The sequence below is a fragment of the Nannizzia gypsea genome, genomic scaffold, assembly GCF_000150975.2.
Source record: "Nannizzia gypsea CBS 118893 supercont1.2 genomic scaffold, whole genome shotgun sequence".
Lineage (NCBI taxonomy): Eukaryota > Fungi > Ascomycota > Eurotiomycetes > Onygenales > Arthrodermataceae > Nannizzia > Nannizzia gypsea.
In genome coordinates, this window is record NW_003345200.1 from 2262634 (window position 1) to 2289586 (window position 26953).

The 26953-nt window shown below is 47.5% G+C and overlaps 7 protein-coding genes across 7 annotated transcripts; 5 read left to right on the forward strand and 2 right to left on the reverse strand.

Annotated features, from left to right (window-relative positions):
- Positions 1-2523: 2523 nt before the first annotated feature.
- Positions 2524-4732, forward strand: MGYG_02875 (RNA polymerase I-specific transcription initiation factor RRN3 family protein; the record flags this gene model as incomplete). The annotated part of the gene is made up of 2 exons (XM_003175298.1): positions 2524-3199; positions 3261-4732. 2 exons carry the CDS (start codon positions 2524-2526, stop codon positions 4730-4732), a joined length of 2148 nt encoding a protein of 715 aa, XP_003175346.1.
- Positions 4733-5302: 570 nt separating this feature from the next.
- MGYG_02876 (hypothetical protein) lies at positions 5303-6517 on the reverse strand (the record flags this gene model as incomplete). The annotated part of the gene is made up of 1 exon (XM_003175299.1): positions 5303-6517. One exon carries the CDS (start codon positions 6515-6517, stop codon positions 5303-5305), a length of 1215 nt encoding a protein of 404 aa, XP_003175347.1.
- Positions 6518-7744: 1227 nt separating this feature from the next.
- MGYG_02877 (aspartyl-tRNA synthetase) lies at positions 7745-10588 on the forward strand (the record flags this gene model as incomplete). The annotated part of the gene is made up of 1 exon (XM_003175300.1): positions 7745-10588. One exon carries the CDS (start codon positions 7745-7747, stop codon positions 10586-10588), a length of 2844 nt encoding a protein of 947 aa, XP_003175348.1.
- A 1048-nt stretch (positions 10589-11636) lies between these two features.
- Positions 11637-12923, forward strand: MGYG_02878 (ankyrin; the record flags this gene model as incomplete). Its single annotated transcript, XM_003175301.1, has 1 exon — positions 11637-12923. One exon carries the CDS (start codon positions 11637-11639, stop codon positions 12921-12923), a length of 1287 nt encoding a protein of 428 aa, XP_003175349.1.
- Positions 12924-14994: 2071 nt separating this feature from the next.
- On the reverse strand, positions 14995-17283 carry MGYG_02879 (phosphorus acquisition-controlling protein; the record flags this gene model as incomplete). The annotated part of the gene is made up of 3 exons (XM_003175302.1): positions 14995-15566; positions 15645-16644; positions 16732-17283. The coding sequence occupies 3 exons, from the start codon at positions 17281-17283 to the stop codon at positions 14995-14997; spliced, it is 2124 nt and encodes a 707-aa protein (XP_003175350.1).
- A 1084-nt stretch (positions 17284-18367) lies between these two features.
- On the forward strand, positions 18368-18965 carry MGYG_02880 (hypothetical protein; the record flags this gene model as incomplete). The annotated part of the gene is made up of 3 exons (XM_003175303.1): positions 18368-18463; positions 18534-18711; positions 18757-18965. The coding sequence occupies 3 exons, from the start codon at positions 18368-18370 to the stop codon at positions 18963-18965; spliced, it is 483 nt and encodes a 160-aa protein (XP_003175351.1).
- Positions 18966-24419: 5454 nt separating this feature from the next.
- Positions 24420-26749, forward strand: MGYG_02881 (hypothetical protein; the record flags this gene model as incomplete). Its single annotated transcript, XM_003175304.1, has 4 exons — positions 24420-25110; positions 25169-25633; positions 25692-26325; positions 26365-26749. 4 exons carry the CDS (start codon positions 24420-24422, stop codon positions 26747-26749), a joined length of 2175 nt encoding a protein of 724 aa, XP_003175352.1.
- Positions 26750-26953: the final 204 nt, after the last annotated feature.

Sequence of the window (26953 nt, forward strand, 5' to 3'; positions counted from 1 at the left end):
ATCATCTTTTTTTCTTTTCACTTGTGCACCTGCCGATGGCTTGTGTTGTGCATGCTTGATGCATATACCACAACGCTATCTTGCAGCCACCACCACACTCACTTTATGCCCTTTCTTTGCTTCTTTTTCTTTCTTGTCCATTATTTTTCTTATCTTCTAGACTGGAATATGATAGCTCATCAATCAAGCATTTACTTATGCAATTATACACACACGTGCGCTTCGGCCGGCTGTCTCTTCACGTCTTAATTATTCCCCAATGCCATCGAGTACCGCGACTCCACAAGCGTCAGTTATATTCTAAATGTTCTCGAGAGGTGCACAAACTGGCGTCATGTACGCTACAGCGCATTAGACATCTCCCACAAGGAGAAGACCAACCACGTAGCAGCTTGTCGAAACAGCTGAGCCAGATGAGGGAGCACACTCGTGACCTGCATATATTCGACACTGGCTTGGTTGAGAACGAACGCTCCAGAGTCACCCAGACTTGAGAATCCCTATGCACTTTGGCCCCGTCCCGGCAACGGTTTCCCACTCGACGCTGCATCTCCGAGTTCGCGCATGCGTAGATGAACCTATCTAGACCCAAGAACGAAGTTTTATCGTTTTCAATTCCCTTAATGATGCCATGGGGCTGGTATTGGAACGAAGTCACTTGTGATGTCTGCTGGAGATAGCTTATTTCCCGTTACTTTTAGTAGGCTAACGTCGATTAAGGCCCAATTGAGAGATTGCATGCCCTGATTCAACCGGAAACCTGAACCGGAATAAACCGTGCTGAAATAGTTCACGATCAAGTACTTTCTACTCCGTTGAGATAAGGAATCTCTTGTAAACCACTGTGGCCGCCAAGTAATTCGAGTATTTGGCCGTTAATGGAGGCTAACGCTGAATAATGGTATCACTTGAATCAACGACAGAGGAAACCATCTCTTATCCTTTGGCAAAGGAGAACCTCTGCACTATTATTGTTCAGTTCCATTGGCAGTGACCACGAGAGCCAGTGTATGGGGGTATTGCACCGCTGCCCAGAAGCCTTGTTATATTGCAGAGTTTGTCCTGGAGTATGCCTCTAGTCGTTCGTGTATTCAACACACTTGGCACTTAATGGTTTGATAGATGTGATGGGGGTGCTCCTTTGTTCTGGCGTGGTAGGCCTGGGAATGTCTGCGGTGGGTTGCGACACGTTCTTCATCATTCCCAGGAGCACAAGTTGGGGCCTTGAGCATGGACATTCTGTGGAAGGAGAGCGTTCTCTTACAGAAATGACTGATTACATAGCGTCAGTCATTTATCCTAGAGCTCATATTAAAGACATGCTAAGGTCAAGCTATTATATATACAGGTTCTGGATATAGTACCTGCGAGGTCTGTGGGAGTAACTTGCTCGGTCACTGCAAGCTAGTTATGAGGACCTAGGTAGGTTGTAGCACACAATGTAGCCAGCTCTAAATATAGGTGTGAAACGAACTGCAAACATAGGCTCCGTCTTTATAGGCTGCTCAAAAATGGTAAGATATGCCTTTAGCTTACGAGATATTTAGCCGGCATTTGATATTTGGTGTCTATATCACACTCTGAATAGCCTTAATCCAAGGAGCACTTATGATGGAACCTTGCTGGCCCATTCATGAATAAGTGATTAGGTATAGAGGGCTGGGGAAATCAAGACTCGAGATTTTGAATGTCAAGGGGAAGGTATTTATATCTGAGATTTGGTATTGTTCGATTGGCGTTGAAGATAGTTTTAGACTTTCCTAGTAGCCGACTTGGCGCCACTTAGCCGCGCTAAGTCCAGCACAGACAAGGCGGGGTAGCTAAGCGAAGCTCAATCAAGGCCTCATCGGTTGCACAGGGCGTTTGCAGTGCGTAGTAACGTATTTACTAGTAGGAGAATATGGCGTTTTAGGCTGTATATGTGTAGATAGTACTTATATACATGACGTAGCCTCGGAACACACAACGACTTCCAGAGTGGCCATTGACTAGTCATTACCATACCAAGCATAGCTATTACAATGATTGCTATCCCTCCCAGCTCCTTCTGCTCCTCCTGCTGTTCTCCTTGTCTGTCGACTCTCCATCTCCACCTCTCCCCTTCGTCCTCGTCCTCGCTTCCTGTCCTGAAAAGGAAAGTGACCACAGGACGGACTGCTGAGTCAGCACAAGTGTGACTTCTTGGCGTGTTCCCCACAAAAAGAGAGACTTTTTTTTTTTTACGTGGGCAGAAAAGACATCACCGCCTTTTTTACTTTTCTTTCTTCACACAAAAGGAAAAGACAAAAAGAGCGACTTCAGCTTCAGATTCAGCATCGCCAGATGCACAATAGATAGAAATCCCAGCTTCATCTTCACTCTTAAGGCTCCTGTCGCTCCTTTAGCGCTGCCCAACTGTTCCCCAGGATGATAAGTCGCGGAGTCTCGGTCTCTCGTTTGCAAATTCTGCCGTGATTTCTGCTTATCGACGTACCCAGGCTGCAACCAGAAACTCTCACCGGACCACAAGAGTAGAGAGGCGAGATGGTCTCTGTTACGCACCTCCCGTCGACTCCGTCGTCTGTCTCAAAGCCCTCGAAATCAATCCTGAAGCCGTTCTCTGTAGCTGGCCAGAAACGCAAGCTGCTCGACCTCACCATCCCGTCCGATATCTCGACAGGGTCGGCCTACTCCGACACCAATGCCGGCCCTACAACCGCCACCACGCCGGGCGGTTCACCTGGCCCCAGCAAGAAACGCGCTCGAGTCAAATTCGATATCACCGTGGGCTCGCCCGTGAGCCCGGTAAAAATGATGGACACTGAGGCTGATGAGAGAGCCGCCGAGAAGGACAAGGCGTTGACGCGAGAGGAGGTTAGGCGCGCCATTCAGAGACACTTGGTAGGAGATAGCGAAGGGTACGACCGTATCAAGGAGATGTTTTCGGTCGATCCCAAGGCTTTGGAAGATGATGGGACGCCTGTCTTTGACCTGCCTTCCCCGGTGTCGCTGAAGAACCATCTCATGGGCCTCTTGGGCAACGTTTCATCGCTGGATGGTTCATGTAGTGGTCTCGTACATGCTATGCTCAATAGCGAGTGGGTTGGCAGAGATACGACGTATGTGAGGCTGTTTGTTCAGTTTCTGGCTACTTTGTCTGCTGCTCGTGGCGGCTATCTTAGCTCAGTTCTCAAAATGCTGGTTAATGGCCTACGGCAAGGTACGAGGCCGTGTCTCCCCATTACCGTTTTAAGGCGGCAACAGGCTAACAACATCTATAGTTGACCCACGCTGTGGAAATTTGCCTGATTATGATCCTGTTGACAGTTCGGAGATGTACCATCGAGTCCACCATGCCATCCGTTCAATCGCCCAGGTTGTCCCCGCCTGCAGCGTTACTCTCTCGCCCATATTATCCTCCAGCTTCCCCCACGACTCTGATACCGTGAAAAGCCATATTACCTACACACGCAACCTTATCAAAATTATATCCTACCTTCCAGAACTTCGATCCGATATCCTCGCCCTAATCACAGAGAAGCTAGTCAAAATTGACGCTCAGAACCAAGTGAACATGGAAGACCTGGAAGAAGATACTCAGCAGGATATCATGGACGCTCTAAATGCCACAGACGCAGCCATTCTTGAAAAGGATGACGATGATTATTCGGATGATGAGTCTGAGATTAGCGAGGATGGTGATCCAGACCTCCAGCGTGTCAAGTCCGTCAAGGAGTGCATGCTCAAGGTTGATTCATTGGTTGACATCCTGTTCGAGTACTACAACTATCCATTCGTCTCTGGCTCGTTAGAAGATCAAGAGCAAGTTCTCGATTTCCTCCTTGCTCACTTCAAAAGCATCATTCTTCCGACCTACCGCTCTCGCCACGCTCAGTTCGTCCTCTTCCACTTCGCTCAAGCTTCTCCCATTTTTGTCGACCGCTTCGCCGCCATATGTATCGAGATTATCTTGAGCAAGTCCCAGCCAGTCATAATCCGCCAGTATGCAGCTGCTTACCTTGCCAGCTTCGTGGCTCGCGGTGCTCATGTTCCTGGCGATGCCATCCGCGATGTCTTCAATCTACTGGGCTCACACGCCCTAGCTCTTCTATCATCCTACGAAGCAGACTGCCGTGGCCCTGACCTCCGTCGTTATAGTCCATTCTACTCCACTGCCCAGGCACTGTTTTACATCTTCTGCTTCCGCTGGAAAGACCTCACCAACGCCGCTGTCGAGGCCGAAGCGGAAGGCAACTCTCTTCCCCACCTGAATGTTGACGAAGTTTCATTCTCCCAGGAGATGACCAACACGCTACATCGAACGATCTACTCAAAGCTTAACCCGCTCAAGGTCTGCTCACCCGGCATTGTCTCTGAATTCGCCAAGATCACCCACTACTTCGGTCTTTTCTACCTCTACCCGAAGCTCGAGAGCAACAAACGTATCCGCATTCACAACTTCCGTGGTATGGGTTCGATGGCCATGGATACAACGTATGGCACCATTGAACGTGAGACTCGTGCAGACGATAGCCTCGCCGTACAAATGGATGATTACTTCCCCTTTGATCCATACAAGATGCCTAGAGGCTCCAGACACTTGCAGGGTGATTACATTGATTATAAGGATGTCAGAGTTGCAGGCTTGGATGACCGTGGCCTAGACGACGATGACGATGACGACACCGCCAGCGAAGACGAAGACGAAGATGAAGACGATGTCGACAGACATACAGAGACAGAGGAAGAGTAATGATACCGCCATTTATACAAGCTCTCTCCTCTTTGCACATACACCCACCTTTTCAAAATAATTTCTTTCTAATCTTGATACCCCGGTTTTATAACCACCTGCTTGAGCCAAACCATAGGACAATGCCTTATCATCTACGGCTATCTCCAATGTTGCCATTTTCTCCCTTCTTTGCTCGATTTAGCGCTCCGCATCTACTCTTTGTCCTTTCCTGTAATAAATAAAAAGTTGCTACACTCTTTTCAAAATTCCCGTTTTTTTTTTCTATCTATGGCGGAGGCAGAGGCAAGGGCAGGAAAACAGTCCGTCCTTTGACCATCTACTATTGTTTCTTTTCCATCTTGTTGGTTTCGGGACCTGGTTCGGGATGGAGATATAAAATCTGCCATTTGAGTTGGCCTTCAGCGTGTGATTCCAGATTGATCTATAAAGGCAGGAAAAAAATCAAGAAACGTTTTTATATATCCTCCTGACTATCATCTTAAAATAGGCCGTGACTGTCGTGGATGCATATGATGTAAATGAAAGCACGATTACAATATTATACGGAATGGGTGGGAGATGTGACATCTATGCCCGTTCGTTGACGATCTTCAGCTGCCCTGCTGTCGTCCTGTAGAAAACATCTATGCTCTCCTGGTCTCTAAGGGGATTGACAGACTTATCCCACGCATGTTTCTGAGATTCTATCATCATCGATCGAACGACCTTGCCTCCGCCACAGTTATCGAGCTTTTCCACAAACTCATGTCCTTCGTGGAGCAGCATGTCCCATTCGCAGAGATACAGAAAGATATCCTTTGGCAGGGCCTCAGCTAGCAGCGAAGGAGGTGCCAGTAAGGGCGAGGCATATGGCAAATGTCTGTTGGCTTCATGAGGCATGTAGCTGTAGTCGAACAAGCTGGTCATGAATTTCGGCAGCGTTTTTGACGGGAAGACACTTCTGTCACGGCGTATGTGTCGAGGCAGCACGTAGTCGACTATCGGATACCACGATACAATGGATATTATCCGCAAGGCCGAAGTAGGCGTCTGAGACTGCCCGTTACCATTGCCGTTATCACTGCCATTGGCCGTAGTAGTCGTCGTTGTCTGGCGAAGGAGATGCTGTGCGGAATGCGATCTTGCGGCAGATGGCCTGCTGCTGCTGCCCCGGGGTTGCTGTGACAAGGTCGACAGATGCAGGTTTATCGAGCTCGCGTCTCTCGTCTCATAGGGAGTCAGCGTCGTCGACGGCGTAGGCGAGGGTCGAGATGTGTCTTGCTGAAGCAGATGTCGGCGCAAGGGAACCGTGAAGGCGAGATTCCCGCCTGACGAGAAGCCAGACAGGCTGACCCGCGACACGTCCAGCGCCAGCTCGTCTGCCCAGTCCTCGAGATACTGCAGGGCCCTGACGCCGTCGTCTACCGCAGCCGGAAAGGGAGCTTCGGGCGCCAGACGGTATTCCACACTCACCACGACGCTGTCGGCGCCCTCGACCACCGCGCGAGCCCAGCGTGCGTCATCCGTCGCCCTGCCTATACAAAACCCGCCGCCGTGGAAGTTGACCACGACGGGATACCGGTGGCCGGCCCGTTTCTGCTCAGCATACCGCTTGGGGGTGTAGAAGTACAGCTTCACCCGCTGCGTGTCGAATTCGTCCAGTCGAGGCAGCGTTCGAACGAAGGACGGGCATGGTGGTATAGGGGGAGGAAAGCCGTGGAGGACCATGCCTATTCGCATCAGAAAGCGCAAGATGACTATCTGCACCCGCATCCAGACCTTGTTTGGAGGTCCCTTTTCCATCATCGGCTTGGGATCATGAACGGCGACTCGCTTTTGACTGGTGTGTTACGTCTATACAGATGCAGGCGCCGGTGGCATCGGTCGAGAGGGCTTCGAACAGGCAGCAAAACGGCCAGAAACCGACTAGGAAATGAGCAGCAGAGCAGCAGACAGAGCAGCCTGGGACATTATTAAATGCTCCGGGGATGTATCGTGCCCTTAACTATTCGCAAGCCTGAGCAGCAGCCTTATTCCTCCGGACGGCTGGACCACAGGGACAGGTTTCTTCTCTGTGACTACGGCCTGTCTCAGCCACGATATCGTCCTGTCCTCTCCCTTCTCTTCTGTGGCGAGACGCAGGAACGGACTTCTCCTACGGCGAGCATCAACTCGAAAAATCCTTCTCGATGTTTGGCTCACTCATTGCTTCTTCTGCCTTGGTCGGCCTTGCGGCTCGATTTTCCGGTCGATATGACGTCGTTGCTGCTTCTCGGAAAAGCTTGCTGGGCTTCCTGCATTAACTACGGTATATTCCAGGCGCAAAAGGTTACGTAGCAGGGCCGGGATCGCTGGGCGTCTCGTCACCTTGTTCAAGGACATTGGATAAGTAGCCAAGTTGTGCTGTGTTGAAAGCTATATATATCGTGAGAACCGTCCAGGAGATATAACTAAGTACGGCCGCTGTTCTGTCAACATATGGATATGGCATCGGACGAACAGTTACCCCCATTACATCCGGCAGCAGAACAAAGCCCAACCTTTTGAAATATCATAGGCTACTCGGATCACGGAGTAAACGCACTTAAGTTCTCCGTGATTCTACTCTGTACCTGGTCAGTCAATTACAAAGCTCACTCGCTTGTCAACTAGTGGGCCTAGAGAAGATTGATGACGCTCTTTTTTCGCTTCTGATACGGCTTGTATGTTCCGAGCAACGGCTATAAACTAAGGGCCTTCCTCTCTCTATCACCATCTCCTCTCCCTCTCTTATTTCTTTGCAGCTAACATCCTCGATATTGATTAGCCAGCGAACCAGTTCTCGCTTCCGTTGGTGTTGGGACGTCATAACTCCGAACAGGGGTAAACCGCTCCCCGCCCTGGATATATATTAACTACCTGTTTGCTCCGGAGACCCCGCGACACTCCCTCCAACACATTGCCAGCAGACGAAGACAGTGAGGTCAGGCTTATTGTATCGGTTACTTGCCTCTCGAGAATTTCACCCTTTAGCGAAAGACAGCGTTCAAAATGTCGGCTCTTCGGGATGCAATATCCAAAATCAAGCAGTCGGCCTCGGAGTCTGACCTCATACCCCACCGTCGCTCAACGCTCTCAAGTTTCCTTCAGGAGAAAGAATATGTCTACTCCAGCGATGACTTCAGTGATGATAACAGCGGCGCCTCCAGCAAGAATGAGCAGAAGCGTGCTGCTCGGCGCGAGAAGAAGGAGCAGAGTAGGTCCAGGCTGAGCGCTGAGACAAGAGGCAGCTCAATGGACAGTACGCGCTCAGATCAAAAGGGCGCCAATGATAGTCCCGCAGAGAACAACGATGACAGTCCTGAGATGAAGGCACGGTACGGTGATCTACCGATGATGCAGTCTAGAGACCGTCCTCGGGCAAATCATGCCAAATTCGAGTCCATCACGGATCAGATGCAGGGCCAGGAACTAACATTCCGTGCTCGTCTCCACGTTGTTCGACGTATGGGCGCAAAGTTTGCATTCCTGGTATTCCGACAGCAGGTGCATACTTTACAAGGTGTTCTACACACCAAGCCTAACCTGAGGTCCGCAAATATGATTTACTGGGCTGAGCGCATTCCGGTTGGGTCAATACTGAAGGTGAAGGGCCGCCTGAAGGCACCGGAAGTCCCCGTCTTTGGAACAACGATTCATAACCTCGAGCTTGAGATCGAAGAACTCCATGTTTCTGTGCGTCGAGAGGAGCCGGCGCCATTTAGTGTATATGAAGCCGAACTTGCCGGTGCCCATGAAGAGCGACTAGAAGGTATACGCCAGAAGATTCCCGATCGAACTAGGCTGTCCAACCGAATTCTTGATCTCCGCACCGATACATCACAGTCCATCTTTAGAATTCAGTCTGCCATTTCAACGATGTTCCGATCCGCTCTCGATGCCCAAAACTTCATTGAAATACATACCCCAAAACTTCAAGCAGCCGCCACAGAATCTGGAGCTAGTGTCTTTGGTGTGAACTACTTCGGTCGGCCTGCTTTCCTAGCTCAGAGCCCTCAACTCGCGAAGCAGATGGCCATTGCTTCAGATTTTGAGAGAGTCTACGAAATTGGTGCTGTTTTTAGAGCAGAAAACTCAAACACACATAGACACCTCACAGAATATACAGGGTTGGATATCGAAATGGCCATTGAGGAGCATTATCATGAAGCCTTGGAGGTACTTGACGGAGTGCTCAAGTCTATATTCAAAACTATCTATGAGAAATACCGGTTGGAGATAGAGGTTATCAAGCACCATTTCCCGTCCGAAGATTTGGTTTGGCTTGAAGAAACCCCAATTATTTCATTCGCTGATGGAGTCAAAATGCTGAATGATTCCGGCTGGGTAGATGAGAATGGGAACAAACTCTCGGAAACAGAGGACTTCGGAACACGAGACGAAATCAGGCTGGGCGAACTTGTGAAGGAGAAGTATCATACGGACTACTATATCCTGGATAAATTCCCAGCAGTCGCCCGACCGTTCTATGCCATGCCACATCCAGATGACGAAAGATTGACCTTGTCATTCGATATATTTGTTCGAGGACAAGAGATCGTTTCTGGTGGTCAGCGTATCCATGACCCCGACCTTCTGGAAAAACGAATGAGAGAGGTTGGAATTGAACCGTCCACCATGGAGGAGTACATGGAAGGCTTCAAATGGGGAGCTCCTCCGCATGCTGGTGCTGGAATCGGCCTAGAGAGGCTGCTGATGCTGATACTGAAGCTCGGCAACATTCGATTGGGCTCCCTCTTCCACCGAGATCCCAAGAGCTTCCCTCGTCACGAGCAACCAGTTACCCTCCGTCACCCAGAAGCATCAACCCTCAACCCACCATGGGAAGAAGAAAACAAACCTCGCAATGCGCCAGTGGATCCCACTCGGAAGCTACAGGCCTTGGAGGACCTTATTGCCAACTATGGCGATTCAACATCTACCTCATGGCTTGATGATAGATATAAGATTTGGCGAGACTATGCCACAGGTGCTGCGGTTTCCTACGTACCTTCACACGGATATGCAGTTATTGCCGGAGACCCCCTCTGCGATACAACCCAGTACCGCCGTATAGTCGTCGCTTTCCTCCAATGGTTGAAAAAGGAAACAAATCTTAGACCAATCTGGATCCTTTGCTCTGCTGACGTCGAAGAAGTCCTCGGTGAACATCTGGGCTGGCGAAGTCTTTCTTGTGTCGCCGAAGAACGAGTTGACCCTCAACGCAACCGTGCCGCGTCGGATGGTGAAATATCCCGCAAGATCCGCCGTGCTGAAAACGAAGGCATCAGGATCCACGCCATTACTCCCGGTGAAACCGTACCAGATGACATCAAGCAGAAGATAGATGCTCGAATTGATGACTGGCGCAACAACAGGAAAGGAACTCAGATCCATCTTTCGGAGATCACCCCCTGGCGCGACCATACTCATCGTCGATACTTCTATGCTACTGATAGCGAGGGCAAAATCTGTTCATTCGTTGCCCTTGCCCAGCTGGCCCCTCGCCATGGTATGCAGGTCAAATACAGTCTTGATTTCCCTGGCTCCCCATCTGGTTCGATTGAATATATCATTACACATGCCATTCAATCCGCTGCAACCTCGGGTGTGAAATCCCTTACTTTCGGCGGTGGTGCCATTCCACATCTAATTCCCGGCCATAATCTGAGCAGCGTCAAGGCAAAGATGCTGCAGCACACATATGATACCATTGTCAAGCAGTTCAAGTTAACTCGGAAGACAGAGTTCAGAGCTAAACTTGGAGCACATGAAGAGCCTGTTTATATTGCTTATCCGCGCCATGGGCTGGGCACCAAGGGAATCAGAGCAATTTTGAACTTCTTCGAGGACTAGATTTATTATTGATTTTCTTATAATTTTCCACTCATTGTTCTTCTTCCTTTTTGGGGTTGCTATTCTGGTGTGATAATCTGCAAATATCTTGTCTATTGTGAAATAAACCAATTTTGTATGGAATAATTGTTAATAAGTTATGCTTTCTATATGCCGATGACCTTTTCTCACCAGTTTTAACTTGGTATCCTGTGCGCAAAATCTATAAACGGGTGTTTCCAGGTATAGCCGCACTATGGTATCTAGGCCTAGTCCCCAGCCCAAGTATAGTTAAAGATGACGAGCCAGCCTTGGGACACCTTGCATGTCATGGATCATGTATAACAGCTACAGTGACCTCGGCATTCATAGAAAGACAAGAATACGACGTTAGATGACATGGATGACAGTGGCCAATGAAATGCCAGTAGCACAAAGGGACAGTAGGCTGACAGGGAAAAACGGCCCCCAAAGATTTATGCTTGTTCCTCCATAACTACTTATCGACGTCTGGGTAAGCCTTATCGACACCATCGGCATTCCTTATATGGGCCAAACTCCGGCGCACCCCAGAGTAGCTATCGCTAACTGGTAAACTTAGGCCTTCCCGAGCGATTGCACAGGCAAATGCCGGCGCTACCGAGAAGAAATAAGTATCGACGATAACAACCTTTACCCCCCGAAATCCTTCATGCTTAGTTATGAAGCACAGTATGAAAGCTCCCAACTTTTTCGGAAATATTGAGCGATGAGGATTCGATATGCATAACTCCACCGCAAAGTCGTTGGAGACATGCACGAGGCTATGCTAATATTGTTGGTAATATATAACTAGTAGGTGTGGTATGTATAAGGCTTTGTTCCCCTGCTATGTTATTCACCCTTACAACCTTTGCAAGAATCTTTTCATGAAATGTTTGGAGTCGAAATTGTGAACTTTCGATTTTCACACGCCTGGCTATTTAACTATTATCTTCCAAGTCTGAAGTAAGATTACAATTCTATATCACCTTTCGTTCAATTTTTGGGTGCTAACACTGAACGGTAGTTAGAGGGATTTACTTCATCAATGGCGATAGAGCTTGCTGGCGCAGGTGTCGCATCACTAACTGCTCTCCAATTAGCAGCTCGATGTGGAAACTATGGCGAGGCAAGACTATTATTGCAGACAGGAGTTGATGCAAACTTTGCCCCAAAGGGGACGGAATATCCATTGGCATATGCAATTGAGTCTGGCGATGCAGAAACAGTGAAGGTATTGCTAGCATACGGAGCAAGTATTCACCAAGCTTCGAAAAGGCATGGGAATGCATTGATTACATCCATCAAAAGGGGAGTGGAGGAGATATTCGACATATTTCTTGGAGAATTTGATCCCAACGTAACTGATAAAGTGGGGACACCTGCCCTTTACTTTGCAGCCGTCGGCGGATGCGAAGCCATGGTGGATAAATTGATACACCGCGGAGCGGACGTTCGTGCATGCCATAATACAGTACTCTCCCCCATTATGGGTGCTGGTTTAGGTGGTAATGGCAGGATTGTGAAGACCGTTTTGCAGAATAGTGCCCACACGGACCATGCAGCTTTATTTGCAGCCTCATCTGTTGGAGAGAATGAGTTAGTTGCTCAGTTTCTCCTTGGTGGCGCGGATGTTGACCGGTGCATATTACCCTATGATCGCGATCTACCCATTCATGCCGCTATGCTTAGGGGCCATGAAGCGACAGTTAAAATGCTATTAGCAGCTGGAGCATCCATTACCAGCCGATATTTCCCCAGCGTTTTCCTTGAAACAGCATCCCGAAGGCATTTTGGGGTTTCTAAGTTGGTTCTAGATGAACAACTCACCAGTCCTATTCGGCTAAGCCTAGGAACAAACCCTTTTTCGGACAGAAGTGACCATATACCGATTGCTTTGCTATTGGTAACTCTCAAAATGGGAGCGAGAAATGGAAATACTCCTTTGGCCTGGGAATTTGTCAAACCACATGGCCAAGCCACCGTGGACTTCATGGAAGACTTAATTACTCGGGACACCATACGCCTACCTATTGACTCCCCCAAATTTACCTTTAAGGCAGCTATCAAATCCCACAGCGATACTCTACTTTCCTTCTTACTGGATAGTTACGCAGCCAATATATCCGCAGATTTTCCCAACTTGATAGAGCTGGCAGTCATCGATGGCAGGGTCTCTACGCTAGAGTTATTATTGAAGAGGGCCGCAGGAGAGGCAGAATCAAAGACTTCTCGGTGGAAGCTGTGTCTCAGCCGGGCACTTTCAACAGCTCTTGAATGGAAGAAATACCATATGATAGAACCCTTGGAGCGTTATAATACTTTCACTACATGAGGACCTTCTTGGGCATATATCTTCTGGCCACGACAGCCTGCATCAATTGCAATCACAACGGAACCAATCAAGAGCTATTTTTCTTCAAGTTGGAAAAGATACGTCAATTGGAGTGGGAGGTGAGGAGTAGCGCTATCTTCTCCAGGATATAAACCCCGGTCTCCATTCTTCCCGAATCTCCATGAAAAGAATAGGAGTTAGCTCCCAGGTACAACAGGTAAATACTTTATGGGTGATAGCTATGTATATATATGCGGGACATATGGCATACTTGTCTACAAATCTCAGAACAATGTTCTTATGTAGTTCTGTAACCACGAGAAAGGCATAATTGCCCCCTCCATCTGTGGGGAACCCACAGAATATGCCTTCGTGACACCCTGAAATATACTAATAATACATAACTAACAATCGGAAGTGACGAAGTACGCTTAATCTGATATTTTTAGCATTAAGTCTTCGCACTGTGTTGACCATATTGTGATTTATGAACAGCGGGTGTAGATGTAAGTAGACTTGCGCCAAGAACCTGCCAAGCGGGAGTCCCGCGTTGTCAGAGCTTCGTCGCTGAAAGCCAAATTCAACCTCCTCAACCTTTCCGACGATTCCAGGCCCAATAACACAACTTCGGAAGCTACCAGGTTTAATGTCGTCGCAACCGTGAATCTAATTGTAGGGTTTAAACTTGGTTACCCACACAAGATAACTAGTTAGTTAGCTACCAGCATGTCCGTAGGATGCCATCCTTGCACCCTGGGTCTGGGTGCTGTGAAAGTAGAAAAGCCCAGTTTCTATTCCCTTGATATCATTTGAATGGTCTTTATTTAATTAACCATCGAAAAGTACAACAAGAATGGGTACAAATCTCATGTATGTTCGCTAAGTCAGTCCAGGGAATGACGCAGTCGAAAAGTGGTAGCTAAGCTTTCGCTGGCCAGAAGAAGTACGTATGCAAAGGCTGCCTAGTGTCCAATGGCTAATAAATGAATGGGCGAGACGATGGGCCCGTCTGTTTAAAGCAGCCTCCGCAGCCTGTAGTTCGGAAGTTGGGTAGAAGTACGGAGTACTCCGTAATGGTATCTCCCAAGCGTATTGCCGTTAAACTCACCCGCCGTTTCCCCCCTCCCTAACATTGCATTCTCAAGAGTCTGTGTGGATGTTGGATCCCTGCTTGCACCGTTAAGGTTCAACCCCTGATAGAGGCAATCGAGGACATCCGGACGAAATTAAAATGACTGGTTCGCCACTATCAACGGGGGGCAATCATGTTTACGTAGTCTTTGCAACACTGCGAGTAAACTAGGTATATTTTATGGAATCACTGGACATAGATATTTTAGCCAACGAGATAGCATGTTGCTAGATACAAAAATAGCAGAAGATTGGACGCGAACAGCAAACAATGGGCAAATAAATGTTGGATTAAACCAGATCACTCGCGTAAATAAATATCTATCAGACAGCCGCTTAACCCCACCGCACCATGGATAAGTAATCGAGAAAATAAACAAAAAAGGCGTGAAAGAAGAAATGAAAAATGTGACGTGAAAAAAGCAAAAGACATAGCGAACTCAAAATATGTTCAAAGCTCCTCCCACCAGAAAAAAATAAAATAAAATAAAACCGGAGTGTATGCACCGATCCACCACCATTGAAAGGAGGAAAAGGAAAAGTTCATTGCCACCTGCCGTAGCAGAGGTATTTGGTCCCGAGTATTTCCTAGGAAAGGAAGGCCCTGGCCATAACCCTTGGTGTAGAACTGAGATATATATATTTACAGAAGCGGCGAAACAAGCAAGACATCGGAGGACCATTGGCGGAGGGGGAAACAAGAGGTGTAATGTGGGATATAGTAGGTGTTGTGAATGTGAATAGAAGAATTATATCCATATCCCTCGGATTATAAATAGAACCCCTATGTTATTTTAGAACGAGATGGTCGGATGTCACATTAAGAGAGCCACCAACGAAAGAAAAACGAGTATGGGAAAAGTAGAAAGCAACCAGCTGGAAGTAAGAATGCTAAAACAAAACGAAGTGGGAAAAAGTCCTATCCCTGGGTATGGCAGTTTTATTTTGATTCCGTGGTGGTATTCGCAGCAGAGACCCCACTTATGGTATCTTGCTTCTCAATCTGGGCCGCAGAGATCTGCAAAGAATTTGGTTCAGAGCTCGGCGCAGGAACAGGAGCTGGCGCAGAAATCTGACTTGGAGGATCATTGCACGATTTTGACTCTGCGGCCTTTAGTTTGGCTTTAGTGTCCTCGAGCTCCTGTTTCAAAGCTTTGATATAAACGATGGCCATTTCAACTGTGCTTGCCTTGCTGATGGGCTGATTCGTAGGAGGTTTATCGGGGACTTTCGAAACGCCTGTCGAGTTACTATCGGCGGAATCCTTGTTTTGCTCCTTCTCTTTGGCTTTGTGAGTTAGTGAAGTTGGTAACAAGCTTTCAATCTCTTTGAGAGCGGAATTAATGCGATTTCGGCGACCTTGCTCGGCAAGTTTATGGTTCGTTCGTTTGGAGCTTAGATTTTCGGCAAGGGCTTCTGGGTAGGTTACTCCCGGCAGGAGGGTACCTTCGAGGATATGTTGGTAATTTGATTTCGAGGCAAGATGTAGAGCTGAGGTTTCGCTTGATACACCTGTTTGAAAGTTAGTATTGGAATGAAAAGTAAGTATATATAGAATAGTGGGAATATCAAGGGGTAAGGGATCAGTACCATCAGCACGAATGAGAGGTTGTATACTCGGGCTAATTTTTGGTCTCAGCGCTGGGCTCTGGGCAGCGCTCATTCCCTGGCGTTTCTTTGTCACTCGAGAACTCTGTTTTGAGTCGGAACGTTTAAGGCCAACCGGGCCGCTGGGCGATCCTTTTGCTTTTATTACTGGACTTGGGTTAACGGAGTTTGTCCCTTTTAGTTCTGATATTGATTCAGTGCGCGGTTTTAGAATCTGAGACGGTTTGGCGTGAATTGTCGGTGTGCTTTCACCACTTAGCGCTCCCTGGAGCGAAACCGGTTCCGGGAGTGATATGTCCTCCATGTGCTCCTCTGGCGCCGAGGCGATAACAACCGTTCCATTCCTAGAGAACTCTCCATCCATACCAGGAGAAATCTGCTGCTTCTGTAATTTCATGAGGGTTGCAGGGGTCGCTACTTCGCTCATGGTAGCTGGATGATCTTGTGCAGCCATGTACGGCGACTTCCCAGACCTAGGTAATGCGGGTGGTGGCATCAGTGGCTCCGTAAGCGGTTCGGGAGACACAGAGTCCAGACCAGATCCCTCATTGCTGCTAGAATTGCGCGAATTTGAAGTTCTGTTAGCAGCGGCTTGGGCAGAGAGTTTTTTTGCTCGCGCGCGGGCCTCGGCTTCAGTCTGCGGCCGGGAGCGTCCATTTTGAGGCCTAACCAAGGGAGATTGTCGTGAGAGTCTAGAGGCCTGAGACTTGCGTCGTTGTTTTTGGATAAGCTTCGGAGAATTTGTTAATGGACCTGTGGTTGCTGGATGTTGATGCGATATTTCTGTTGGCGATGACAACATAGAACTGTAGTCCATATGCGAGCCACTAGGGAAATTGAAGCCGGCACCGCTTGATTGTCGTGCCTCCAAAGCTGGAGATGTAAGTGGACTTAGATATTCCCCTGGAGTCGTGTATTCGGGAAATCTTAGCTGATGTTCTAATGGTGTCATAGCTGGTGACATGAGAGGAGTAAATGAGCTCTAAATGAGGTGTTAGTCATGGCTCCATGTTCCAAGATAGTCTGTAGAAGAGTAATATTTCAACAGAGATAAATGAGAGAGGCTTACCTGATCCTCTAGCCCTCTCGTAAATGGTTCATATCCTCGCTGGTGCCCGGTTTCGAGGCGAAGATTATAGTTATGTGGCCCGCCATGCATATCGGCGCTATCAGGTGTAGGTGGAACAAATGAGTGACGCTGGCCATAACTTGAACAATAAGCGTTTTGAGACTGTTGCTGTTGTTTCATATAATAGTGCTGCTGCTGCGGCATCGAATTGGAAGTTTGTATCTCCATTGGCGTAACGGGTTCACTGCCCGCCATTGTGACTGAGGCAGGATAATGCTGCTGCTGGTCCCGAAGTGGCTGGCTGGTAGCGATATGTTCCATCGAAGTCAACCCACTGATATCCTGCATTCCAGTCGTTGGGACGAGCGGCGGCGCTGTGGTCACCATATTTTGGTTCTGACGCTCGCCAGCATTACCGCTATCAAATTCAGCCAGATCAAAATTGAAATCGAGAAGACTAGTATAGTCATCCGTCGTGGTAGGAATCATGGCTGCGGTGGTTTCGTCGGGGACGTGCTCTGGCCATGACGGCAGAGACGGATCTTGATTCATCGCAACAGCACTTCTTTTCTTCCCTTAGCAGAGCAATAGACGAATTTTCATGCAATGCGACTGGGAGCAGACGTGTAGCGAGACAGCGCGCTTTGTCAACGTCGAGTTTTAGTGCTCCTCGACCAGATGTGCTTGGAGGGGTCTTGTTCTTCTGCTGCGAGGGTACGGTGTTCTCTGCGGGGGTTGGTATGTGCGAGCTGCTTCCCAGCAGTTGTTCTGGGTGTTCGAGTGTCCGTCTGATATACAGCGAGGGGCACACGACAGAGAAGAGGCAAGCAGAGCAAGAAAAATGGGCGAGACGGCGAGATATGGATACGCAGAGACGTCGCAGCAGGGCCCGACGATGGAGTGAAGGCGAAGAAGAAAAGGTGCTCGAGGGAAAAGAAACGGGCGACAATAGGCGAGAGGGACTGCAAATTAGATAAGCGGGTCAGGATAAAGTATTTTTAAGTACTTTTGCATATAAAGTTCGCGGAAAAGATACTTTTGGATACAAGCGCCGGCTAGGGCGCTAGGCCTGTGATGGGCAAGTCACATGGCAGAGCCCAGTCAATTTCCCGATCAGGCCTAGCTGCAGAAGGAAAAAGCAACGTCGGCTCAAGGATTTTGCTGCAAAGACGCGAAGGTGCAGGACGAACAGGAGATGAACTGTTCAGTCTGCCTTGTCCAGGGCCGTCAAGCACGTATATACATACAGTGCTCTACGGAACACAGAGGGAGGTCACAGAAGGACTTCGAACTTGTTCGAGAACGATCACGTCGGACGGGGACATTCTCGTTGTACGGCCAAGACTAGGTTTAATCTTTCCACCCGTCTCGTCTCAGGCACCAATGAAGCTACTGTAACTATAACTAACTCACACAAAAGTCGCAGCTTTCTTCTTCGCCAAACAAAAATTGATATACATCTCATATTGCAAATACTAATTGCAAGGACTGCACCCCACAGTATATGCATGAAACGTGGAAGAGCTGGACAGAAAACGCTGATTGTTATTACTTACTTTTCATTTACGCACCCTTGACTTGACTTGCAAGGCTACCCAGTGGCGCTTACCTCGGACTTGGCTCTTTGCACTCCATCATGAGGCCGCCCCTCGCGGCGGAAATGCAGGGTGCAGCTTCCGAAACCCACCATTCCTTGCATCAAGGGCCTTCTGAATGGCTCTGCACGTCACTAGTTCCTCTTGCTCCGAGAAGCCGCCCCACATGAATCATGCTTAAAACGCTAAACCTGTGTGTCTCAAAAGTCGAGAGGGTGCCTTGGGAAACACCAGCTCCTGCTATCCCGGTACGAAGTTCACCGTAGCGGGAAAGGCTTCTTGCTTTTTGCCTCTTCGAGCTCTGACCACCTGCGGAAGTCCAAGCGACAACAACGCGCGATAACCCAAATATATCTGCCACCCTTTGCGAAGTACAAAGTACAACGTGAGTATATACACCTTTCCCGTAAATATGAAATCATGTGTCAAGTCCAACATCAGGGTCATTTGCCACAAAGTGTGATTTTTGACAGCTTGTTCATACTTTATGATATATCGACTTATCACACGGAACTATTCCCCTCCCTCCCATCAGAACATCCCAGCAATATCGGATGGGGCGGTATCCTTCCTGCTACATGTCTCTCCCCTGCTGCAGACCCGCGAACCGAAAGTTTGGATACCAACGCCTCTAGTTAGTGCGACGCCACAACGCAGTTATAAGAAGGTCAAGGAGATCAGATAGTGAGATTTGGTCAGGCACAGAAAATCTGAAAAGCAAAGTTGTTTCGATCTCGAGGCTCTTGTGGCTAGTACCTAACTCCGCGGATCGTATTTAGCGAATTCTGTTCAAAACTGGGGTTTGGTCAGCCGTCTTTTTGCTTTTTGATTTGGTTATGACGCGCCTACAGCTTCGATTTTGGCCGCGCCCCTTTTATATCTTTTTTTATATCTTTTTGAAACTTCAAACCCCTGCTAATTATCATATACGCGAAGGTAACATCGTATACCCATGCTCCGTTGTATAAACACTCAACACAGATAGCTGGTATCTTTCAGTCCTGGCCCCGATGGAAACGACATCTTAACTGTGACGCCACAAGCTCCCAGATGCAATTTAAATCTTGCAGCACCCCTGAAAGGATGGAGATATCGGCACAATTGTCGCGATTGCCGCTGGCAGATATCACTAGAACTGCTTCAACTAACAGGCTAGCAAGCATATTGTCATACCTGCTCAATCTAGCGTCCGTCGCCAGATCTACAAACCGTCCCCTGTGACAAATGCGCCACGAAAAGGCAGTAGTACGGAATATAACATAGACAATTCTTGCTGCCCAACCTAATGATGGGTTCAAATCCCGCTACCTTGGGAAACGCCGAGGCTTTTTTTTTTTCTTTTATTACTTGGACAGAAAACAAACTTGAGCAATTGGGCACCTCCATCTTGAAAATTTACGATTTAAACTTAGGGGAAGTCGTTTACGTCGTGATGTGCTACTGCACCGAGATAACGGTGGTGGGAGCTTGATATGGAGCCACAGCATAAACTTGCGGCTAATATTCCCGTTCTAATAATGTTCTGATTACCAAGTATACTTTTGATTGCAGGATGCTACTGTACGACGAAGAATTATTATTTTTCAGGCTTGCAAAGCAGCCGCCGTTAAACGCGAACTAAATGGATAGCAATTGTCCATCCGTTTTCAAAACCCCCCATTTCGTCCGTTTTTCTCTCAAGCTCCTACGCAGAAAAAAGATAATATACGGTACTAGATGATTTCTGGTGGATATTCAGGAAATGTAAATTATCGGGTATACTCTGTACCAATCTCAGGTGGACCATATAGGCACTTGAGCCGGAAAAATAAAATAGAAAAGAAATGGGGAAATGATGAAGATAAACAATGTCGTTGATATTGAAATCCCGACACAATGGTGAGCTACGGAATGGGACGTTTTCAGACATCTCCGCGGGGTTAAACGCGATAGCCTCTAATCAATGTACTGCATAGGAGCGAGTTTCTTCAACAGCACCTCTGGTTGGTCAATGACTCAGCCTCCTCCACGCGCCATGTACATATGCGATCTGTGCGGCTCGGAAAGGTCTGGGGTGCCTACATAGGAATATATGATCGTCAGAGTTAATGTTAGCTATTCTGTGCCCCTCCATTTGTGAGGGTTAGATCATGCAGGTGTATCTGATATGACACATAACTACACCACAGGAGAGCGGTCCATGATCGCCAAGTAGACGAATATCATATTCTGTGGCCGTTGATTATCAAAGGGAAGAAAAACGAAGCATGTACTCCGTACTCCATATAGCCTTGGATATTCTTGCTAATCAAGCCTGTTTATCTTTAGCCAGCCAACTAGTTGATGTGGCTTAACGTTGATCTGACTATTTATTCAGAACGAATACAAGCCATCCCAGGACGACAGATAAGTTCCCATTTCTTATTCTTACCCCGTAGCTGCATGTCAGCTATGCCATCCCACCAGCAAGTAATTAGTAGACGCTATTGATTCCACCGCAATGCTATGTGCAAAGCAGAGGAATTGTAGCAATGCTTAATGTGGTATGATAGTTGAGTGTCGTTGAGATAACGACAACTGGGTTTCAAGACTCCACATAAATATACTTTGGGCTATTCTTAGATTCTATTCTTAACTTTAATTCCGGCTCGATATGATATCCAAAATCCACCAATCATACGAAGTAAGTGAGAATGTCCCAGCTCGAAGAGCGAAATGATCATGGATCCTTGGCCAACATTTTCCGCAACGGAAAAGAAGCCATCGCTCAGGGAGTAATAAATACGAAGATAGAAAAAAAGATACGGAGTACTGATTGCGCAATAAGATACGAGCCAGTGTCAAGGATTATAACTGTTCTGCGACACTAACGGGGCAGGACAAGGAATGCTTATTTCCTTCAAACAAGGCAGGTTCGTCAAAGCAATCTTGCGACAATTCCGGTGTGAGAAACTAACGAGCTTCTTAATATACGGGGTTCCGTACGCCCGATGTTCGATATTAAGTGAGTGTTTCTTTTCTTGTTTGTGTTCACTGTGCTAGAAAGCAGACGAGTCGCCGTTGAATGCTTGGCCTTCTCCTTCTTTCGTACTCCGTGCTGCCAGAGTTTTCTTGCTCTCAGCACGGAAAATTCCATTTTATTCCGCGGGGAGACACATCTTCGGAATTTGAAGTGGATCGGATCCGTTATTACTTCTGCTGGCTTTCGGACTGGTGCCGCAAGCTAAGAACAACCAAGTGATGTTCCCAATTTTTAGTGGACCCTCCAATCACTATCAGAGTTTGGTTGCTCGGTTGCTATCAGCCCGCTTGACAAGCTCATAACTTACAACCGAATCTTGAAAAAAAAAAGGAAGGAAGGGAAAGAAGGAAGGAAGATTTACTTCGTCTCCTCCACTGTCGATTCTCGCTCGCTCCTGAATCAGAACCGCAAAACACAACACAGTAAATCCTCTCCTGGTATGGAGCACACAAATTACCATTTCCGGGTGACAGGAAATTAATCCATAGTGCCTTCTCCTCATTTACCTTGTATATGTATAATATCCGCCATTCCTCTAGCTCTCCGCTACGGGGCTCCCAGGTTACTTACATCACGCAACAATACCCGACGTCTGAAAATGGATACCTGGAAAGATATTATGTGAACTGTGGGTATTGACAGAGAACCATTTCTGGCGTAAACTTTGCCAGAGACTTGGTCCCGCCTGGGCTAGATCTTGATAGGATGCCTTTGGATACACCTACTTTTTCCACGTCGGATAACCTCAGCAGACCTTGCTGTTTGTTCGCCAGTTTGTTCGCCAGCCTAATTCAAACAATTTGCTGGGCTCTCATGCGTTGGAAAATTACACGATTATATGCGGTTGGTAGAAGTAGCCAGAAATGGATCTTTTGAGTATATAGTATCGTGTTTGACAAGAGTAGTTTAACAAACTACTGGTGGGACAACGTTATCTACCTACATCTACGGGGTGGGTCACGTCAATATCTGTCTTGGATGTCTAATCTCTGGTCATATCTTCTATTATTAAGTTCTATTTATCTAACTATACCCACGAACATGGTGATGTGTATGACATCAAGAAAACTGATCTGCCATTCACAGGACTTAATGCTGGAAACTTTTCCGCGCCGTGGGGCTGTACGTCTAGCATTGAATTTACTGCGGCCTTTCTCAGGGAAATAATCTTGATACTTCTGCCTACTTTACCCACCGCGCGAATAGCTAAGCGCTAGAATATTGCTCTCCTACAATATGAATGAACAGTTAGAAGGCGATATGAGTATCTCTTCTAAAGCGTTGATGTCTCATAGGTGTGACAGGAAATATCAAGAACCACAGCTTCGGAGCACCCCAAATGCTGAACAATATTATGTTTAGCGGCAACTTGAAGGGCTGTACCTTCAAGATGTAAGCCATGAACGAGTTGCCATCGCAATAGAACATGTTTGATGATTTGAACCTCATGGATAGTCACTTTCAACTAATACTACCTATACTATATAATATACATGGCCTCTAACTTTACTAAGATGAGTTTACAGCAATGTACTACATAGAGATTCTAGACTGCCTACGAATCCATGTAATAATATAGCACAGTGTTATCCAAACTGTGCGAATCATCCCACAAAGTGGCTGATCTACCGAGAAAATTAGGAGCGTGTCGTATCAAAAGCCGGATGTTTGTTAGGGTATTAGCTTTATACATCATACCCTTGAAAAGGTACTTAGCAGAATCACAATCCCACTGTGAGCCTGTACCTACCTATCAAGGGTTTCCTATAAGCATGGCCATATAATAACTTTTTGACTGATATACATGAAAAAAAAAAATAGAACGCTGCTGTTGTGCCAATACATTGATTCTGTATATTACTTTCTGGGGATACATAAGGTATGGGCAATCAAAATGTACTATACACAGCGCCAACACCATATACCAGAAGCAATAAATTCATCACTTTTGAGTAAAATAATCAATTATACCTTGTATCTCTCTACACATAAAGGGAGCACCGATGTAACGCGATTTTTGTATCAGATACCAATCTCCTAGGAGGTTGCTCTTATAAAGATGTATGATAGAGTAATAAGTATAAATACCCCTTATTATTCCAGCTCAGTTTGTGATCACAGTTATAATAATCTCTATGTCTCTATCAACTCCTCCAAACAACGTGTTCTCTCGGTTCCCATTGCTATCATGAAGTTATCGCTCGTATTAACGACAGCTACCCTTATGCTTGCTTCTCTAACTTTAGCAACGCCGCTGAAATGCCTTCCCAGAAACCGTAAGTTATCTTCCCCAGGCATGTATTCTGAGGAGTAAATACGCTGATTAATCTTCTTTCAACCTTAATGATAGGCCTCTGCTTCGATGACCCGGAATGCTGCTCTGGCTACTGCACCGACCGATGGTGTTTATGAATAATGCACGTACCAAGACGTAACACGGGTATAGATTCGGACCCTATTGTAAGTCCCCTCTATATGCATGTTGCATATAGTATACTGATTGCATGGCTAATCAGTTCTTTGTCTTTTGTGATTAGCTTTTGCACTTTCAGATAAACAGAGCCAGGAGAACAGGGGTATTGAATGGCTTGTTGCAAACTTGAGGGTTAAACACAAACTGTGAAGTTTGAGGTATTACTATTGCTAGTTATAGGCCTTGACTGAATCTATCGCTCACTTTCTTCTGGTTTCTGTCAATAACACCCATCCCTTTCTGTTGTCAAAAGACATAAACGGTTGATGAGATAAAGTTGAGCTACGCTGTTTTGATATATTACATAATACAGTTACTCAAGAAGCTTTATCTCCTTGGCGCAGAAAAAGTGGGGTGATACGACTGTCTAACCCAAAGTAGACTAGTGTATGCATTGTAACGTCAGCAAAGCCTATGTCACGGGGTAGTTAACTGTTCACCTGTAGGCATCATCATTGCCAGCATCGTCTGCAACCGGATAGTGGTCACATCTTGCTGTGAGGAGGGATAACAGACATCCGGATGCGAAGGTACTGCTATCCAACTCTGAGGTAGCCCTTGAGCAGACGCTTATAGCTATGCAAATATCATTCCATAGTATCAGGTCTTATCGGCAAACATGCGTCCCGCAACCTCCGATTCGGTGCGAGAACGCCCCCGCAAAAGCACGACTCCAAACATAACCAACGCAACGCCCCCCAACGAAGCCCGGAACGTCTCTCCCGCAACATTCTTCCTATCTCGAGGTGATGAGATGGATGGATCTGACTTCAGTGCTCCAGGAACCCCAAACGAAAACACTTATGGAGTACAGAGCTTAGCAGATACAATTGGTGATGGGATCAGCGGGACATTGCCTCCGATACACAACGATGTACACGCGACCGCCGAGGGTGATATTTGCAGTCCACTGCTATCACCCACAGCCAGAGTGGCCGCACCTCATACACAAGAACAGAAGGTTGAAGACTCGTTAAAGCCTCCTCACTACCCATTGTCTGATAGCGGAATGCCGCTATCAGGAACTCCTTCGTTTATCGGCTCTCCAGGCGAACCAATTTCCCTGCCAGGTAGCCCAAAATCTTCCTCAACTCCGTCACTTAGGAATATTGATGATATGTCTGTTGTAGGGGGAAGCATCTATCAGTATGGCGGGCCTGATATGGACGAGAGTCAAGTTGAGTCGACGGAGCTACCGGACAGCACTTCCCAGTTGGTGATGCCTAGCATCAAAATCCCATCTCGACGCCCCTTTACAGAGAGAGGTAAAGCTATGGGACGGCTCAAGGTTCTCCTTGCCGGAGCACCAGGTATATTATAGTCCTCTCTCTCCAGTTTTAGGTCTAAATACTTACGGGTTCTGAATAGGTTGCGGAAAGACTTCGTTACTGAAATCTTTTATACAAGTTTCCGAAGATATAGTACATATGGATCCATTACAAGATTCATCTTTTATTGCACATGCAAGTGTGATAAAGTCTCGTCGGAAGGGATCTACGAAACCTAGGCGTACCAGAGAATGCGAGCCAATATCTGAGATATATGCTAGTACAAAGCCGTACCCATCTTGGTGGTCGGACATGGATGATTCTCGCGTACTCCGGCGAAGGAGGAGTTTGGGAGATGTTATACTGGAGCGGAATCTGTGCTTCGTCGACACATTTGCGGGTTCAAAGAGTGCCGACCAACAGACGGAAGTGATTGTTCAATATATGAACAAGCAATTCACACGAGCCGTGTCTGCTGTGCGGTCAGTAACTACAGATTTCCAAGGATTGCTTTGCGGAAATGGTGGTCCACAGGTAGACGTGATCCTTTATCTGATATCGGAGAGTGAGTTTTGAACCGAGAGCCTTGCTGCACACTTAATTATGAGCTAACTTGGAGACAGAAACCATGACTGCTGATATTCGTAGTATTCAAAAGTTATCCAATTATACGACAGTTGTTCCATTAATTGCCAAGTGCGACAATCTTACGCCTGAGGAAGTTCAGGAAATAAAGAAATCCTTTGCCGAACGGGTGCAGGATGCAGAGATGAAACTATCTTGCTTTGGTCCATTTGGGGAATCTTTGACAAATGACGATGCGTCGGGCCCGAGCATTCCCTTTGTGGCCTCCTCTGCAACCGCTAATGACGATGAAACGATGGATGCGAGCGTCCTTATGAGCCCCGAATACGTACAGCCGCTGGTCCCTTCTGACTTGGAATTTGTACTGGAAAAGCTCTTTGATCGAGACAACGCGGCATGGTTCCGGCACTCTGCCGCTAAGAAGCTCATAGAAGCCCAGCAGCAACCACGCTCCCGTGCACCATCAAACGTCCTTCCACGGATGTCTAGCAACTACGGTGTCTCGCCCCTCCCTGACTCACATCTCACCCCTTCTCTACCTTCCACGCCAGCCTCAGCTTCGCATGTGCTTGTCCCACGAGGCGAGAGGCTGGGGCTGTCTGAACATACGCTTGCGCGGATGACAGAACACACTCGGCGGGAGGAACAGTATGCTCAAGCGAGGCTGGCAAGGTGGGCTGCTGACCTGCAGCAAAGCTTACAAAATGAAAGAAACCGTTACGAGCAGCTTGGTCGCGGTGAAAGAGCTGTATGGCTGACTGAAAAGCTGGGTGAATGCGTGGCCGACGGAACCCTGGTGCCTCTCTCCCAGACACCAGGCTTCCCCGGTGTCGGGAATACATTGGACAAAGCAAGTGAGAAAGGGAACCTTTGCGTGCGGACGCAGGACGGCCGCCGGTTTGAATATCGAGTTGCCGCGGACAACATGAACGCGGCGGACCCCCTGGGTCTGCTGAAGCTTGGAGACGACATCTCACGGCGGGGATGGGTGTTGGTTCAGGTGCTGGGTGGTGTTGGCATTGTGGGCGGACTGGCGTTATGGATGGCACAGACCTGGGGTCTATCTGGCGTAAACGGCTCCTCGGTGCATCGCTAGACTGGATTGATGACTTACGTCGGCGTTCTGGAGTCCCTCTTTGCAGCTTCCTCTGCCATCACCTCACTTCTAGCTAGAATTATATTCACTTAACTATTTGCATATCCATCTCTCTTTGGTTACTTGTTGCCTTCCCTATCAGATTGCGGTGAAGTGCAAACCTGCCCGATCGGGACTAGCGCCGCCGTACCTCGTAGAACTGTA